Source organism: Balaenoptera musculus, chromosome 18 (genome assembly GCF_009873245.2).
Source record: "Balaenoptera musculus isolate JJ_BM4_2016_0621 chromosome 18, mBalMus1.pri.v3, whole genome shotgun sequence".
NCBI lineage: Eukaryota > Metazoa > Chordata > Mammalia > Artiodactyla > Balaenopteridae > Balaenoptera > Balaenoptera musculus.
In genome coordinates, this window is record NC_045802.1 from 65,051,740 (window position 1) to 65,069,877 (window position 18,138).

General features: G+C 39.1%; 1 protein-coding gene across 1 annotated transcript in view; it reads left to right on the top strand.

Annotated features, from left to right (window-relative positions):
• LOC118884069 (multidrug resistance-associated protein 4-like) overlaps nucleotides 1-18,138 on the top strand; it is a 130,630-nt gene that overhangs the window by 102,870 nt on the left and 9,622 nt on the right. Inside the window, exons 20-21 of the mRNA XM_036831384.1 lie at nucleotides 478-576; nucleotides 11,045-11,180. Of these exons, the coding sequence (XP_036687279.1) occupies nucleotides 478-483 (6 nt within the window). The 3' untranslated portion in view covers nucleotides 484-576; nucleotides 11,045-11,180. The remainder of the gene's footprint in view (nucleotides 1-477; nucleotides 577-11,044; nucleotides 11,181-18,138) is intronic.

Below are 18,138 nucleotides of genomic sequence, written 5' to 3' on the forward strand. Positions count from 1 at the left end.
CTGATTATTGACAAAGCCACATCAAATGTGGACCCAAGGTATGGAGCTGAGGTCCATGAAACCTGGTATCCAAAATTTAAATGTTGTAAATGGAAAACATTTAGTGATGCTGAGAAATGTTTCTAAGTGTTCTCTTTGCCCGAAAGATATCTCTGGTTAACATTAATTCCAGAAAACAAAAGAAGAAGCCAAAACATGTTATACAGTGTTAATGTTGTTATTAGGTATCCTATGAGAGCTAGATTCCTAAATCCAGCTCCTGATAGTTTCAAGCAATTTTGAGGGAAGACTATTTTCCATTGTTTTATGAAAAATAGTAAATTTCCAAGACTTTTTATACTTAGTTTTTTTAGGAACAAGATTATGTCTTAAAGTATTGATTTTTTAAAACATTATAAAAATATGTGAATTTTTTTTTAAGTCTTAAGTCTGCTATTTCTGTCTTTACCGAACTAAATTCAACTTCTTTGTTTCCAGAACTGATGAGTTAATACAAAAAAAATCCATGAGAAGTTTGTTCAGTGCACTGTGCTAACCATCACAAACAGACTGACCACCATTATTGACAGGATAATGGTAAGACCTTCACCTGTGGAATTTCAGTTGTTTCCATTTATGTTCTATTTTTCAACACATCCTTCCTTGTAAAACTTGATAGGAAGGAACCTCCAATAATTTAATTTTCTCTTAGTTTCTCCTCTCATTCCTGACAGTAACTCAAGTACTTAACTATACTTTCAGAATGTGCTATTAAATAATATATCCAGTAATTTCATATTTTCATATTAACACATTATTGACTGGGGGATTTTTGCAGAAACTAATGCCTGTGGCCGGCGATTTGTTATGTAAGTGAATATTGAAATGTCTCTGGTCAATAATGTTCAGGTAACAAAAGACATATTATATGTCTCTGGTCAATAATGAGTTAAAAGTTTATTAAATTGTCATTTTTTTAAGATGGCCAACCATGAAAATATTCCAAACCCAAGTTATGGCTTCATATTTCAGAGAGGTAGAAGATGGTCATCTTGGCTGTGTCACAATTGTTTCAGCATTTTTGGATTCCCTTAATCAAAAAGTTAGCCTTTCATTTAGACTGCCACGAGGTTGTTGGCTAAGGTTGCAGAATTTCTCAGCTGTTGCTGTCAGAGGGGAGTCCATGAGAAGAAAGGGCCTAGTGAGAAAAACAAACTATTTCAACAGAAAGGATTTAATACAGGAAATTTGTTACACAGGAATTGGAGGGCTAGAAAAATGAAACACTGGGGTAATAATTTTAGGAAGCAGCTACTGTGTCCTAGGACAGATCTCCAGACTAAGAACTCAGAAGAGAGGCTCTAAAGAGTCAGTGCTCAGACCTCCAAGGAGAGGTCACTGCCTAGTTGCTGGCCATATTTGTGAGGGAGCACAATGAGGCTAGTTCTCCATGTGCTAATAGAAGCTGGGAGCTGGAGTCAGGTCCCACTGCTGAGATGCTGCTGCAGGAGCAGCAGAAACCAGGTAGACCAATAGCTCTGATTCCCACCTTCAGTCTCCCTCTAGTGCCCCCTACTGACAAAACCTAACAAAGGCCAGCTGGCCAAAGGTCTTTTGAAATGTGATTTGCAGAGACCCAGCCTTTGCATCACAGATGAGAATACAGAAAGAAAAGTGGATCAGGGGCTGAGATACTGCATATAAACAACTAGTAAGTCTCACACAGTAAATCTGGACTCTGCACACAAAGCTTGGGCCTCTGGATATCTGTCTAGTATCTTCCTTCCAGGTTTGATTGGCTTTTTCTTCCTTAGTAATTTAATATTTCCTTCCTTAGCTTTATTTCCTTCCTTCCTCCCTCTGTTGCTTTTCTCTCTCATTTTCATCTTCTCTCTTTGTTCTTTCCCTGCTGAGTTTCAATAAATGTTAGGGTGTGGCTTTATAAAATGATAAGGGAATCATCCCTCAAAGGAAAAACCTTTGGCTGCGTATAATCTCAAGGAATGCAGGGTATTTTAAGGTTAACCTGTAGCCTGTGACAGTGAGCTGATTTCACTCATCTTATGGATGGTAACTGTTGTCAGGAGACACCACAGTGTCCAGTGAGGCTGATTAGTAATGAAATAGGTAAAGAACGCCTGCATATGATGCATAAGAGGCAACAGATGCAGTTAACCAGTGAATTTGATGGTCCATAAAAAACAGGTAATAATCAGTAATACCCAAACTTCCTTATGTTTAATGATAATGGTACTATCTCTCTTGACTTCTTAGGCAGTTTCTGGAATATCACCTCCCATCCTACTTCACATTCACTGTCAGATGGGATCATCAGTGGGGGCACTGAGTAGATAGCAGACTGTCAGCACTGAAGCAGTGCCTTTAGCCTCACTCCCCCGAGCTGGACGTGCACAGAAGTGGGGCATCCCCAACCAAAGGGATGCTCTAGGCTCCAAGCATTGTGTCTGGTCATCTGGACTAGAACATCACAGTAGGAAGCAGGCCTCTCCTGCAGACTTTCATGAGGGATCAGGTAACATTCCAAGGTTGTAGGACAGTGACTCTTAGATTCCAGAAACGTTTAGCATCAGGCATCCTTAGTCCCTCATTTTGTGTTCCTTTTTTTTTTTTTTTTAATATTTATTTACTTGGTTGCACCAGGTCTTAGTTGCGGCAGGCGGGCTCCTTAGTTGCGGCAGGCAGGCTCCTTAGTTGTGGCATGCAAACTCTTAGTTGCGGCATGCATGTGGGATCTAGTTCCCTGACCAGGGATCGAATCCGGGCCCCCTGCATTGGGAGCACGAAGTCTTAACCACTGTGCGCCATCAGGGAAGTCCCTCTCATTTTGTGGTCTTGAATGCTAATTGTTCTACTTTTTACCTGTCACTTTCTTGTTCTTACCTCTCAGCATTGCAGCATTGTATTTCTCAGACTATCCCCAAAAGTGTCCTTCTTCCACAATAAACGAATGATGCTGAGAAATCTACGTGTTTCAAGCCCCTTGTCAGGCTTTAGAGGCAGCAGCAGAAAGATGGCTTGATCTCTAGCTCAGTTAGGGGTCCATTCAAATAAATTCTTTTCTCCTAAATGTACCCTGGAGTTTTATTTTTGTTTTTTGGTATCGCAGTCACCTTGCAATGTATGATCGGTTAGGGAAACAGTAAGGGAGGACAAAATTTGGCAGACGTGTCAGCTCTTCAGTCCTAAGTCTTATCCATCAGCACTTGATCCACAGGTATGAACGTCCATAGATGTGAATCAATCAACTTTGTTGCCATTATCAAAATATGTCCATTTGTTTAATGCTTTACTTACCAGTATCTTCTGGTAAATTTCTATAACCTCAGATTTTTCTCTCTTGGTCAGTGTCTTTGAACAAATCTTTAACATGGTTTTACAAAGCAGTTTACATCCTGGCCCCTCCCCACCTTTCTAGTTTTGTCCTTCTCTGCTCTCCCTCTTTCCTTTACAGGTAAAACCACATTGATGGTCTTTCAGTTCTCCAAATGCAGTGTTCACTCTCTCTTACAGTTGTGCCCTTTCTCGACTGTTGGTGGCTTAGACTAAGGTGCTAGCAGTGGAAATGGTGAGATGGTTGGATTTGGGGTGGGTTACAAAGTGGAACCAAGTGGACTGTGTGATGGATCGAACGTGGGATCTGAGGGAAGAGAGAGGAGTTGATACTGGTTTCTGGGTGTGGAGACTGACCATCTGGGTGAATGGTGAAGACGGAGGGAGAAGGGAAATGCAAGGGTTCTCTTTGGAGCCTGTCACCTTTGCGATGACCGACGTTTTTCATGGTGGACCTTGTCCTTCACTGTGGAGCTGCCCTTCCCACTCCTGTGTTGGGAGACCTTCGGTTTAGGGCTCCCTGGCCAAGATTTCATCAATGATAACATGGGGAGGTCCCACCAGGAGATGTAAACTTGGCCACTTGTTTATATCCTGGTCCGAGCTGGTTGCGGTCGCTGACTCCTTTGGTAGGAATGGCAGGATTAGACCTCAGAGGACCCAAGAGACATTCATCCCCTAGCTCCAGAGCTGGGGAATTGTCTTCTGTGCTCCATCCACCCCAGATGTAAACCTTGTATTTTGTTCTAGAGCTTCTGATTATCAGTTGGCTTTCAATTCAACAAAAACACCAATAATGTTCTTTCTCAAAACTTTGATTTTTGAGGCAATTTTTTTTCTTGCTTGCTTTAGAAATAAAGGCATACCTTTTTCTATTGCACTACACAGATACTGGGTTTTTTTTTCTTTTTTTACAAATTGAAGGTTTGTCACATCTCTGTGTGGAGCAAGTCTATCAGTGCCATTTTTCCAACAATATTGCTCACTCCGTGTCTTTGTCACATTTTGGTAATTGTCACAGTATTTCAAACTTTTTCACCATCACTACATCTGTTATGGTGATCTGTGATCAGTGATCTTTGCTGTTACTACTATGACTTGCTAAAGACTCTGATGATGGTTAGTATTTTTTAGCAATAAATTGTTTTTAAATTAAGGTCTGTACATTGTGTTTTTCCAAACATAATGCTATTGCACACTTGATAGGCTGCAGTATAGTGTAAACATAACTTCTATATGCCCTGGGAAATCAGGAAATTCATGTGACTCAGTTTATTGCGATACTCACTTCATTCTGGTGTTCTGGAACTGAACCTGCAGTATCTCCGAGGGAAGCCTGTACCTCTTTCCTTTGTGGAAAGCAAGTGATTGTCTGTTCTGAAAGCTTTGTTTTTTCTTTTTAAAGTAATGACAGATTCCAGAAACCCAATCCAGAATATCAAACCATACTCTCAGGGATTGGGCCTGTATTTTTTTTTTAACATCTTTATTGGAGTATAATTGCTCTACAATGGTGTGTTAGTTTCTGCTTCATAACAAAGTGAATCAGCTGTACATATACGTATATCCCCATCTCTTCCCTCTTGCGTCTCCCTCCCTCCCACCCTCCCTATCCCACCCCTCTAGATGGTCACAAAGCACCAAGCTGATCTCTGTGTGCTATGCAGCTGCTTCCCACTAGCTATCGATTTTACATTTAGTAGTGTATATATGTCCATGCCACTCTCTCACTTTGTCCCAGCTTCCCCTTCCCCCTCCCCGTGTCCTCAAGTCCATTCTCTAGTAGGTCTGCATCCTTATTCCCATCCTGCCCCTAGGTTCTTCATAACTTTTTTTTTTTAGATTCCATATATATGTGTTAGCATACAGTGAGTTTATTTTTGTGTATGGTGTCAGGGAGTGTTCTAATTTCATACTTTTACATGTATCTGTCTAATTTTCCCAGCACCACTTATTGAAGAGGCTGTCTTTTCTCCATTGTATATTCTTGCCTCCTTTATCAAAGATAAGGTGACCATATGGGCATGGGTTTATCTCTGGGCTTTCTAGCCTGTACCATTGATCTATATTTCTGATTTTGTACAAGTACCATGATGTCTTGATTACTGTAGCTTTGTAGTATAGTCTGAAGTCAGGGAGCCTGATTGTTCCAGCTCCGGTTTTCTTTCTCAAGATTGCTTTGGCTATTCGGGGTCTTTTGTGTTTCCATACAAATTGTAAAATTTTTTGTTCTAATTCTGTGAAGAATGCCATTGGTAATTTGATAGGGATTGCATTGAATCTGTAGATTGCTTTGGGTAGTATAGTCATTTTCACAACACTGATTCTTCTAATCCAAGAACATGGTATATTTCTCCATCTGCTTCTGTCATGTTTGATTTCTTTCATCAGTGTTTTATAGTTTTCTCAGTACAGGTCTTTTGCCTCCTTAGGTAGGTCTCTTCCTAGGTATTTTATTCTTTTTGTTGTGATGGTGAATGGGATTGTTTCCTTAACTTCTCTTTCTGATCTTTCGTTGTTAGTGTATAGGAATGCAAGAGATTTCTATGCATTAATTTTGTATGCTTCAGCCTTACCAAATTCATTGATTAGTTCTAGTATCTTTCTGGTGACATCTTTAGGATTTTCTGTGTATAGTATCATGTCATCTGCAAACAGTGTCAGTTTTACTTCTTCTTTTCCAATTTGTTCCTTTTCTTTTTCTTTGATTGCCACGGCTAGGACTTCCAAAACTATGTTGAGTAAGAGTGGCGAGAGTGGACATCCCTGTCTTCTTCCTGATCTTAGTGGAAATGCTTTCATTTTTTCACCATTGAGAATGATGTTTGCTGTGGGTTTGTGATATATGGCCTTTATTATGTTGAAGTAGGTTCCCTCTATGCCCATGTTCTGGAGAGTTTTTATCATAAATGGGTGTTGAATTTTGTCAAAAGCTTTTTCTGCATCTGTCAAGATGATCTTGTTTTTTATTCCTTAATTTGTTAATATGGTGTAGCACATTGATTTGCATATATTAAAGAATCCTTGCATCCCTGGGATAAATCCCACTTGATCATGGTGTATGATCCTTTTAATGTGTTGTTGGATTCTGTTTGCTGGTATTTTGTTGAGGATTTTTGCATCTATGTTCATCAGGGATATTGGTCTGTAATTTTCTTTTTTCTGTGATATCTTCATCTGGTTTTGGTATCAGGGTGATGGTGGCCTCATAGAACGAATTTGGGCGTGTTCCTCCCTCTGCCATTTTTTGGAAGAGTTTGCGCAGGATAGGTGTTAGCTCTTTCTAAATGTTTGATAGAATTTGCCTGTGAAGCTGTCCGGTCCTGGACTTTTGTTTGTTGGAAGATTTTTAATTACAGGTTCAATTTCATTACTTGTGATAGGTCTGTTTATATTTTCTAATTATTCCTGGTTCAGTCCTGGAAAATTGTACCTTTGCAAGAATTTGTCCATTCCTTCTAGGTTGGCATATAGTTGCTCGTAGTAGTCTCTTATGATCCTTTGTATTTCTGAGGTGTCAGTTGCAGTTTCTCCTTTTTCATTTCTAATTTTATTGATGTGCCCTCTCCCTTTCTTTCTTGATGAGTCTGGCTAAAGGTTTATCAGTTTTATTTATCTTCTCAAAGAACCAGCTCTTAGTTTTATTGATCTTTGCTATTGTTTCCTTCATTTCTTTTTCATTTATTTCTGCTCTGATCTTTATGATTTCTTTCCTTCTACTGACTTTGGGTTTTGTTTGTTCTTCTTTTTCTAGTTGCTTTACGTGTAAGGTTAGGTTTATTTCACATTTTTCTTGTTTCTTGAGGTGAGATTGAATTGCTATAAACGTCCCTCTTAGACCTGCTTTTGTGGCATCCCATAGGTTTTGGGTCATTGTGTTTTCATTGTCATTTGTTTCTTTTTTTTTTTTTTCTCTTTGATTTCTTCAGTGATCTCTTTGTTTTTTAGTACCACACAGTTTAGCCTCCATGTATTTGTGTTTTTTTAGTTTTTTTTCCCTGTAATTCATTTCTAATCTTATAGCGTTGTGGTCGCAAAAGATGCTTGATAAGATTTCAGTTTTCTTAAATTTTCTGAGGCTTGATTTGTGACCCAAGATGTCATCTATCCTGGAAAATGTTCCATGTGCACTTGAGAAGAAAGTGTATGCTGCCACTTTTGAGTGGAATGTCCTATAAATATCAATTAAATCTATCTGGTCTATTGTGTCATTTAAACCTTGTATTTCCTTATTTATTTTCTGTTTGGATGATCTGTCCATTGATATAAGTGAGGTGTTAAAGTCCCCTACTATCATTGTGTTACTGTTGATTTCCCCTTTTATGGTTGTTAGCATTTCCCTTATGTATCGAGGTGCTCCCATGTTGGGTGCATATTTACAGTTGTTACATCTTCTTCTTTGATTGATCCCTTGATCATTATGTAGTGTCCTTCCTTGTCTCTTGTAACAGTCTTTATTTTAAAGTCTATTTTATCTGATATGAGTGTCGCTACTCCAGCTTTCTTTTGATTTCCATGTGCATGGAGTATTTTTTTCCATCCCCTCACTTTCAGTCTGTATGTGTCCCTAGGTCTGAAGTGGGTCTCTTGTGGACAGCACATATATGGGCCTTGTTTTTGTATCCATTCAGCCAGTCTGTGTCTTTTGGTTGAGGCATTTAATCCATTTACATTTAAGGTAATTATCAATATGTATGTTCCTGTAGCCATTTTCATAATTATTTTAGTTTTTTGTGTTTTTTTTGTGTGTGTGTGTGGGTCTTTTTCTTCTCATGTGTTTCCCGCCTAGAGGAGTTCCTTTAGCATTTGTTGTAAAGCTGGTGTGGTGGTGCTGAATTGTCTTAGCTTTTGCTTGTCTGTAAAGCTTTTGATTTCTTGGTCGAATCTGAATGAGATCCTTGCTGGGTAGAGTAATCTTGGTTGTAGGTTTTTCTCTTTCATCACTTTAAGTATATCCTGCCACTCCCTTCTGGCTGCAGAGTTCCTGCTGAAAAATAAGCTGATAACCTTATGGGGATTCCCTTGTATGTTATTTTTTGCTTTTCCCTTGCTGCTTTTAGTATTTTTTTCTTTGAATTTAATTTTTGTTTGTTTGATTAATATGCATCTTGCTGTGTTTCTCCTAGGGTTTATCCTGTATGGGACTCTCTGAGATTCCTGGGTGGCTCTTTCCTTTCCCATGTTAGGGACGTTTTCGACTATAATCTCTTCGAATATTTTCTGAGACCCTCTCTTTTTCTCTTCTTCTTCTGGGACCCCTATAATTCGAATGTTGGTGTGTTAAGTGTTGTCCCAGAGGTCTCTGAGATTGTCTTCAATTCTTTTCATTCTTTTTTCTTTATTCTGCTCTGCGGTAGTTGTTTCCACTATTTTATTTTCCAGGTCACTTATCCATTCTTCTGCCTCATTTATTCTGCTATTGATTCCTTCTAGAGAATTTTTAATTTCATTTATTGTGTTGTTCATCATTGTTTGCTTGCTCTTCAGTTCTTCTAGGTCCTTGTTAAACGTTTCTTGTATTTTCTCCATTTTATTTCCAAGATTTTGGATCATCTTTACTATCATCACTCTGAATTCTTTTTCAGGTAGGTTGCCTATTTCCTCTTCATTTATTTGGTCTTATAGGTTTTTACCTTGCTCCTTCATCTGTAACATATTTTTTTGTCATCTTTTTTTTTTTTGATGGGTGGGACTATCTTCCTGTCTTACTGGTTGTTTGGCCTGCGGCTTCCAGCACTGGAGTTTGTAGGCCAGTCGTTCGGGGGTTGCTCCCATCCCCAGAGTCTGGTAGGTGCCCTAGTTGTGGGGAGATGTGAACTCTGCATCCCCCTACTCCACCATCTTGACCACTTTTCTGCCCTTAGGAGACTTAATGTTTCCAATTAAATGACATGGGATGGAATTAACTGCAGTACTAGATATGGAAGAACAACCTGTGTCCTGTTCAGAGTTGCTGCATATTCTCTTAAGATACAGTTACTCTACATGAAGAACTAAGTACCACTTAACATCAGAACTATCTTTATAGCTATGTCATTTGGGCCAATTGTTTCAGATTCTTTTTTCCCCTCTAAAACCATTATGCAAAGCCACTAATAAGTAGAAAGGCAGAGTTAAGACCCCCTTCCTCTCCCTTTTAATTTTCAACTAGGGACATATCAATGTGCACAAAAGGGCTGAACGGCAGACAGCTGAAGAGAGAAAGAAAAAGAAGCAAAGAAAGATAACTTGTGAAAAAAGATTCAGATCCTCGGCAGTTCAGGTTGGGCTGTCCCTGGGCACTGTGCAGGCTGTGAGCATTAGAATTTGAAGCTCAATTTCTTACTTGCTTCTTTAGTCTTAGTCAAAGAAAAAATTGGAGTTCTAGGGATTTCTTCTGTGCAGAGAAATTCTGCTAATGCTGCTTATGTAGCAGCTCTTTTTGCCAGCCTTTCACTCTCAGAATAATAAACTACAATCAAAGCCAAGTTGACGAAGCATCTTAACCTCTCAGACAAGGGATTCTGCCCCTCTTAGCAACTAACATAATCCAGGACCCTGTCGACTGAAAAAGAAAAAAAAAAGCACAACCTGGAAGTTGAGAGTTACATTTTATGTGGTGGACATTGTGAAGGCTTAGGGACAAAGCATCTCATAACAGTGAGAAATGGTTCTGAAGAGGCAAGGGGATGAGCCAGATATGTAAGAGTTTTTGCAACAAAAGACCAGGTAGTCAGAACATTAAAAGATTACTGTTAATCAAAGAAAACCAGACATCCCAAGTTAATGAATTTAGTGCTTTTCTATACATGGGAAGATGCAAGGTCTGGGCTCATTGAAATCATTCCCTTGATGTGCACCTCAGCTATCTGAGGCCAGTATCCTGTGTTTTTCTCATCCTGAGTCTCCTCAGGGTGCACTGTTGGGGGTGGCTGCACACATTCTGGTTCCATCCTGAGTTCCCTCAGGGCTTATTGTCAGGGCAGCTGTAATGTGGTGGCTTGATGGATGCAACATCCTTTGTTCACTGATATGACAGGCAATTTTTTAGTTCACAACCCTAAAGAAATTCTGGAGGCATTTACTTTTTTCCCAAATACTACTGAGATTCTATCAAACCAACTTAACAGTTAATTTGCTGTCAGGTCACTTCCATCTGGATTGTATGACATCAACCTGACTTTAGATAGAGTTTGATTTTCTTAAATCAAGAAATTTCCCAACTCTGTGTTTCTGTATAAATAGCCCTTAAAGCTCAGAGTCTGAGAGGTAAAAGCACTAACTAATGAATAACCACCCCAAATGCCCTTGGCAGAATATAAAATGCCAGACTGCTGAGTGCTCTACTTGATGCACTGGGGTGACCTAAATGGGGGGGAAATCCAAAAGGGAGGGGATATATGTATATGTATGGCTGATTCATTTTGCTGTGCAGTAGAAGCTAATACAACATTGTAAAGCAACTGTACTCCAATAAAAATTAATTTAAAGAAATCATAGTCTAAAACTCATTTTTCTTCCTTTCCTATAACATTATAGTAATAAAAGGTCAGGTTAGGCCTTTATCTGCCTAGTAAAACAAGTTAATCAAACCATTAAAACACCAGCCAGGCCTACCACCCAAACAGATTTTCTCTATTCTTCCCCCCCTGTTCCTTTACAAAATATTGTCTGAGTTATAATACTTTATTGTGAAACATTGTGTGCAATGGGTTTTTTTTCTGCTGATCAACAGGTTTTGGATTCAGGGAGATTGGAAGAATAACGATAAGCCATATGATTTGCTGCAAGATAGAGACGGCCTATTTTACAAGATGGTGCAACAACTGGGCAAGGACGAGGCTGCTGCCCTCATTGAAACAGGAGAACAGGTAAGCCTGCCGCAGGAGTTGTGATTAAAGTTCGTCTCCAGGATTTACTCTTCACACGATCTCCACCAGGGGTCTGGTGATAAGCACTCTGTGCCCTTTTCAATTATAAGCCTCCAGAGACAAAGCTTCATGACTGGGTCTTAACAACACACTGCAAGTTGAAGGTGGGTCTGCTGAGCATCTGCAGAAGCGGTGAGGGTGGGGTGCAGGATGTGCAGATGCACGTGTGCCTGAGAGATTTTGGATTGGACTTTCCACATGTTTGGACTTCATGGGTTCAGATTCCCATAGAGCACAGAACACTCTCATTTTGCAGACCCTCTACATTACATTCTGATTGGTGCTCAGCACATTGTGATACGAGTGCTGTCAAGGAACATCCAGGAAGTTTGAGGGGAAAAACATCTGGAATGTTTCTGGCCTAGGGAGATCTACCAGGGAAAGGTGTAGGTCACTTCTGTTTTCTAACCTTCTAGGAGTAAAGAAAACTCCTACATGATACTGTCACTTTCTCCCTATTTGTTGTTTAGAATTAGGTCCAGTTGCCCCCTTATGCTTCCTCTACCTTCTAGAAGATGAAATTGTCATCAGGACAAATCAAGAATTCACAGTACCCTAACACTGTAGTCTGAATGGTGCTTGAAGGTTTACAAAGTATTTTCACAGAGATGAGATGTGTGAAAGCACTAAGCACTGTACATGGCGTGAGAAAGGTGCTTGATGAGTAACATTTGGGTCACATACCTTTCTAACAATGGTCAGGTGGTAGTATCTCCTACAGATGTGATAACTGAGGTCTGGTTTAAGGGTTAGCCATTGTCATGCAACTGCCTGTAATTCTTTCTGGAACAAGGTGGGAGTGGGGTTGATGGAAGGATGGAGGGAGGGAGGGGAGGTCTGGTCTTCTCGCCCACTGAGATGCGTGGCTCACGTGGGAAGAGGTTTCTGACTGTATATGATAAGTCTTCCCATCAAAACTTTATCTCTGGGCATTAAATTATGGGTGCATTTTTCCTCATTTATACTTTTCTGCATTTCTGCATAAAATTACTTGTATAATATTTAATCCATCACTTAAAGAAAATATGTCCCAGTATCTAAGTACTTCTTTAGAAAGGTTTATCTAAAATGTAGCCTAAGTTCCCTCTGTCACTGTTTCATCTCATTCCTCCTCCTTAGAAGTGAAGAGCAGTACCTTCCACTGTTCATAGAGTAGGAAATGGTCCAGGGTCACAGAGCTGGCTGAAGAACGGGCAGAGTTGGAGTTCATATCTAGGTTTAGGGATGATGAAGTGTGTGTTCTGAACTTTTCATAAGTACTTATATTGTATGCAAACGTACAGAAGCTGCCCTTGGAGCCCTATATTTTTTTATGCCTGAAATTCACAGAGCACTTTCATTTACTAGAGTGAGACCTTCCTTCTGAAGATCTGAAAATAATTTGAGATTCCCTGTATAACCTAGTCACAAAATGGCCAGGAATCTCCCAAACGCTTTTGGTCTTTTGACCTTAGGCATTTCACATCAAAGAGAGATGTCCCCACCTATGTGTCAAAGTCTTCATTTAAAAAGTCTCTTATAAGATAATAGGGTTCAACATCCTCATTTTACAGGTGAGGAAACTAAGGCCCCTTAGAAGAAAGGTGGTCTTCTATATATAACTAGTGTTAAGCTAGTTTGCAGCAGATACACAATTTGAAATCTGTTCTTTCAGTATATGTTTTAAATCAACTGTAACATAAATACAAAAGCAGGGATAGGTCATAGAATTAGAAATCTTGTGATTCCTGGTCTAGTAATCCTGCACCTACTTTAACAAGATTAGTGTTAAGTTACATTTGTGTAGTTCTTTATAATTTATTTTACATACTTCTCGCATGTATGATTGCAGTTAATCCTCATCACGGTCCTTTTTTATCCCCCGTCATGGATGAGGAGACTGGGTCCAGGGCTCACCTAAGGTCACAGAGCTGGTCCAGGGAGCACAGGGGGTGAATTGGTGGGGGAGGCTGAGCTCCACCCTAGGTACTCTGCTCTGTGTTGAGCCTGAGAACACTGCTCCTTTCGTGGTAGTCAAGGAGGGGCCAGTCACCCAAGTTCACAGGGTGGCAGAACATCACTCTTGGATTTCAGTCCTGCCACTGGCTCAGGTCACCTCTACAGAAAGACATAAGGAAATACGTATCTTGATTCCCATCCTAGTTGAATATCCTCTTGACATTATTTCTACATATGCTCAGTCCTCTTAGGAGAACAACCTGTCAGATTGTCAACTTTTTAAACGTGTAAGCATCAGCTATCAATGCGTTGTTCAGAGCTGTAACACAGGGAGGACTAGCCTAAGGCAACAAGCTTTTCACTCTAACAGAACAGAATTCATTCATTTGAAAAGAAAACATCTGGGGAGAGGTGCTTCCAAGTCACGTTTTCTTGACCACATAGTTGCTTCTCTGAAAACGTTGGTGCAGGCAAGCTGAATCACTGTCTGATTGACCCTTTTAGATGATCCATGAAATCGTAGAGAAAGTACTTTTTAGATACATAAAGCTGAATGATGCGTTGGTTTGCTAGGGCTGCCATACAAGGACCACGTAGTATGCGACTTAAACAATAGACATTTATTTCCTCACAGCTCTGGAGGTTGGAAGTCTGAAGTTAAAGTGTTGGTAGGGTTGTTTTCCTCTGAGGCCTCTCTCCTTGGCTTGGAGATGCTGTCTTCTCTCTGTGTCTTTGCATGGTCATCCCTCTGTGTGCCTGTGTCCTAATCTCTTTTTATAAGGACACCAGTCAGATTAGGGCCCACCTATATGACTTCATTTTAACTTATTCACCTCTTTAAAGATCCTGTCTCTAAATACAGTCACGTTCTGAGGTACTGGGGGTTAGGACTTCAACATATAAAATAGAAGGTGACAGGACTCAGCCCATAACAAAGGATGAATGCCTGTCATTCACTTTCTTCTGTGATGAAGCAGACATGATTGAGGTTCTCTGGAAATTTCTTTGTTCCCAGTGTGTAACAGAGGTGTCATTCTATCTACTCATGAAATCACTAGATACAACCCAAAAGTTATGAAATCCTAATATCCTAGGAGCCTGGACCAGTTTGAATAGGTGCAGGAGGCACTTAGCAGCCGTGTGGCCTTGTGTCCCCCAAGGTCTCTGAGCCTCAGGGTCCTCACCTGTATGCAGTGCAGGGATTACAGCGCTGCCCAGCTTCTTCACACTTATTACAGGGATCAGATGAGATAGCAGATGCCTAAGTGCTTTGAGAATATAGAGCGTTTTACAGTATAAAATGGGATCATTTTTTAAAAGGCTATAGATTAAACCCTTCTCTCCCAATAATAATAAAAAAATGCACCCACAGTTCTTTTAAGTAGCTTTAGAGACTAAATAATTCAAATGTATTATTTTTAATAATCAGTTTTTAAACAAATGATACATCTAATGCTACAAAATTCAAAAACTTTACTTTTTTTAATCTTTGTACATTTTTTATTTCATACATTTGTCATGTTTAAGAGAATTTGGCATATTAGAATAGTGAGTACAATTTAAAATATCTAGTTACTAATTTACACTTGTGATCTTAAGATGAAAAGTATAAAAATATTTTATCACAACTTATACACTATATTTATGAGTCTACATTATTAGAGTTGGGGTTTTTTTTATCTTTATTAGAGTATAATTGCTTTACAATGTGTTTTCTGCTGTATAACAAAGTGAATCAGCTATAAGTATACATATATCCCCATATCCCCTCCCTCTTGCGTCTCCCTCCAACCCTCCCTATGCCACCCCTCTATGTGGTCACAAAGCACTGAGCTGATCTCCCCGTGTGATGCAGCTGCTTCCCACTAGCTAGCTATTTTACATTTGGTAGTGTATATATGTCCATGCCACTCTTACTTCGTCCCAGCTTACCCTTCCCCCTCCCCGTGTCCTCAAGTCCATTCTCTACATCTGTGTCTTTATTCCTGTCCTGCCCCTAGGTTCATCAGAACCACTTTTTTTTTTTAGATTCCATTTTTATGTAAAAACTTTACTTTTTTAAATAGGTTTTTAAAATTTTTGAATAAGTCACTCTGAGATCCTGTCATCACACAGCTCCTCCCCCAGCACAATTGTTGACTGTTCTGTTGACATGTTCTGTGCATCAGTAAGAACTTGTGCATACGTGGCCTTCCTTGTTTTTAAGCGCAAATGATAGCTGTTCCTTGCTTTTTTCATTTAATGTTATATCTCAGATTATATTCATATAGTTACCTCATTCTTTTTAATGGCTACATAGTATTTATGCTCTCTCCATTCCCTACTCCTCATTTTCCCTTCTAATGAACTGTTACAGTTTTATGTTTTTTCCCCCAAAGAAGGAACTCTCACATTCACTTACTACTTGTATTCTTTTTGATTATTTATCACTTTCTGTGTTTTATCTTTAATCATTCCTTCCTTCGGTTTATTTTGTTGTTTCTTCTTACTTCTTGAATACATTTGTTTTCTTTCTTTCTTATTTATTAATATAAATATTTTAAGGCTGTGAACTTTTCTCTGAATACTGTTCTAGCTATATTCCATAGGTTCTGGTGTGTAGTGCTTTCATCATAGTTACGTTTTTATTTATAGATTCTGCAATTTTGGTTGTCATTTTCTCTTTGGCCTAAGAATTATTTGAGAGAGATCTTTAAAATTTCCTGTGGATAGAGGATTTTTTTATGTTTGTATGTTTTCTATTTTACTCATTTCATTGCCTTATGATAAAAAAAAAAAAGTTCTCTGTACCATTTCCACCCAGAAACAGTGTTTAGTAATACTTTAAGTTCTAGTATATAGGTAATTTTTGTGAATGTTCTTTGGGCATTTAAAAAGATGGACTATTGGCTATGGAAGGTATAGAGTTTAATTTTTAATTATAGTGATTTTATTAATTACATTATTTAGGTTTTCTCTATTCTTATTTATTTTGATCCATTTGATGTGACTTGGACCTAGAGAAGTGAATTAGTCTCATACTGTACCAAGTTTCATTTTATAGTTCTTGTAATTTTTGTTTTGATAATTTCAGTGCTATAATTTTTCAGTCCCTAGATATTCATGACTCAGGTTTTCACTATGAATTACATTTTCTACTATTTTAAAGTACCTTTCCTTTTTTTTGTTTTAAATTTTATTGGAGTATAGTTGATTTACAATGCTGTATTACTTTCAGGTGCACAGCAAAGTGATTCAGTTATACATATACATATATTCATTCTTTTTCAGATTCTTTTCTCATATAGGTTATCACAGAATATTGAGTAGATTTCCCTGTGCTATTCAGTAGGTCCTTGTTGGTTATCTATTGCGTTGGCCAAAACGTTCGTTCAGTTTTTTCCATAAGTCAGCTCTAGCAGTGCTTAGTTGTCTTTAACTTCATTCAAAACAATTTTGTTAGATTGTGACAGCTGTCATATCAGCGTGTATTTAAAAAAATAACTTAAAATTGGTGGATTTTTGTGTAGCCATTTTAATATTGAAGATGGAAGAAAAAAGCAACATTTTCGGCATATTATGCTTTATTATTTCAAGAAAGGTAAAAGCACAATTGAAATGCAAAAAAAGATTTGTGCAGTGTATGGAGAAGGTGCTGTGACTGATTGAATGTGTCAAAAGTGGTTTGCGAAGTTTCGTGCTGGAGATTTCTCGCTGGACAATGCTCCACGGTTGGGTAGACCAGTTGAAGTTGACAGCGATCAAATCAAGACATTAATTGAGAACAATCAACGTTATACCATGCAGGAGATAGATGACATACTCAAATATCCAAATCAAGCACTGAAAATCATTTGCACCAGCTTGGTTATGTTAATCGCTTTGATGTTTAGTTTCCACATAAATTAAGCACAAAAAACTTTCTTGACCATGTTTCCACATGCGATTCTCTACTGAAACTAATGAAAAGGTTCTGTTTTTAAAACAAATCGTGACAGGCGATGAGAAGTGGATACTGTACAGTAATGTGGAATGGAAGAGATTGTGGGGCAGCTGAAATGAACCACCACCAACCACACCAAAGGCACCGGTGGTCTTCATCCAAAGAAGGTGATGTTGTGTATATGGTGGGATTGGAAGGGAGTCCTCTATTATGAGCTCCTTCGAGAAATCCAACGATTGATTCCAACAAGTTCAGCTGATGCCAAAATCTTGGCTCTCTGTTCACCAATGCCAAAAAGAAACACGAAGAGTTTTAGCAGAACGAGAAAAAGTAGCTTTTATTCTTTACCAGGCAAAGAGGATACAGCAGGCTACCACCTCAAGAACTGTGCTCCCCCATCCCTGGGGGATAGGGAAAGGCTTTATAGGCCAAGACTCCATGGTCTGGGGTAGGTGATAAGGCTCAAACTAATGAAGGTCTTGCATTTCCTTCTTCTGCAAATTTATGGCCAAAAGCTGGCATCAGGTGGCTCAGCAACCAGGTCCCGTGTCCCTGAAGTTATCAGCCATGACCTTGTTTTTGAAATGCAGAGTGCTACAGGGGAGTGTAGGGGGAGAAGAATGCTAGGTGCAGAGTATAATTCATATGGAGTCACAGAGTAATTGGCTTTGTTTAGCTCTGTGAAGGACAAGTCTAGCTACAAGTGTTTGTTAGTAGTAACAGCTAAAGAATAACCAAGACTGCTTAACTCTTGCAGGCCTGTTTGGCTGCTATGTGCCTAAGGCCATTTACTCATTTCTGGTTTTGCTGCAACACTGCTCCCAATGAGACCAACTGAAAGCAGCACTCGACAAAAAGCATCTGGAATTAGTCAACAGAAAATGCATAATCTTCCATCAGGATAATGCAAGACTGCATGTTTTTTTTGATGACCAGGTGAAAACCATTACAGCTTGGCTGGGAAGTTCTGATTCATCTGCCATATTCACCAGACATTGCACCTTCAGATTTCCATTTATTTCGGTCTTTACAAAATTC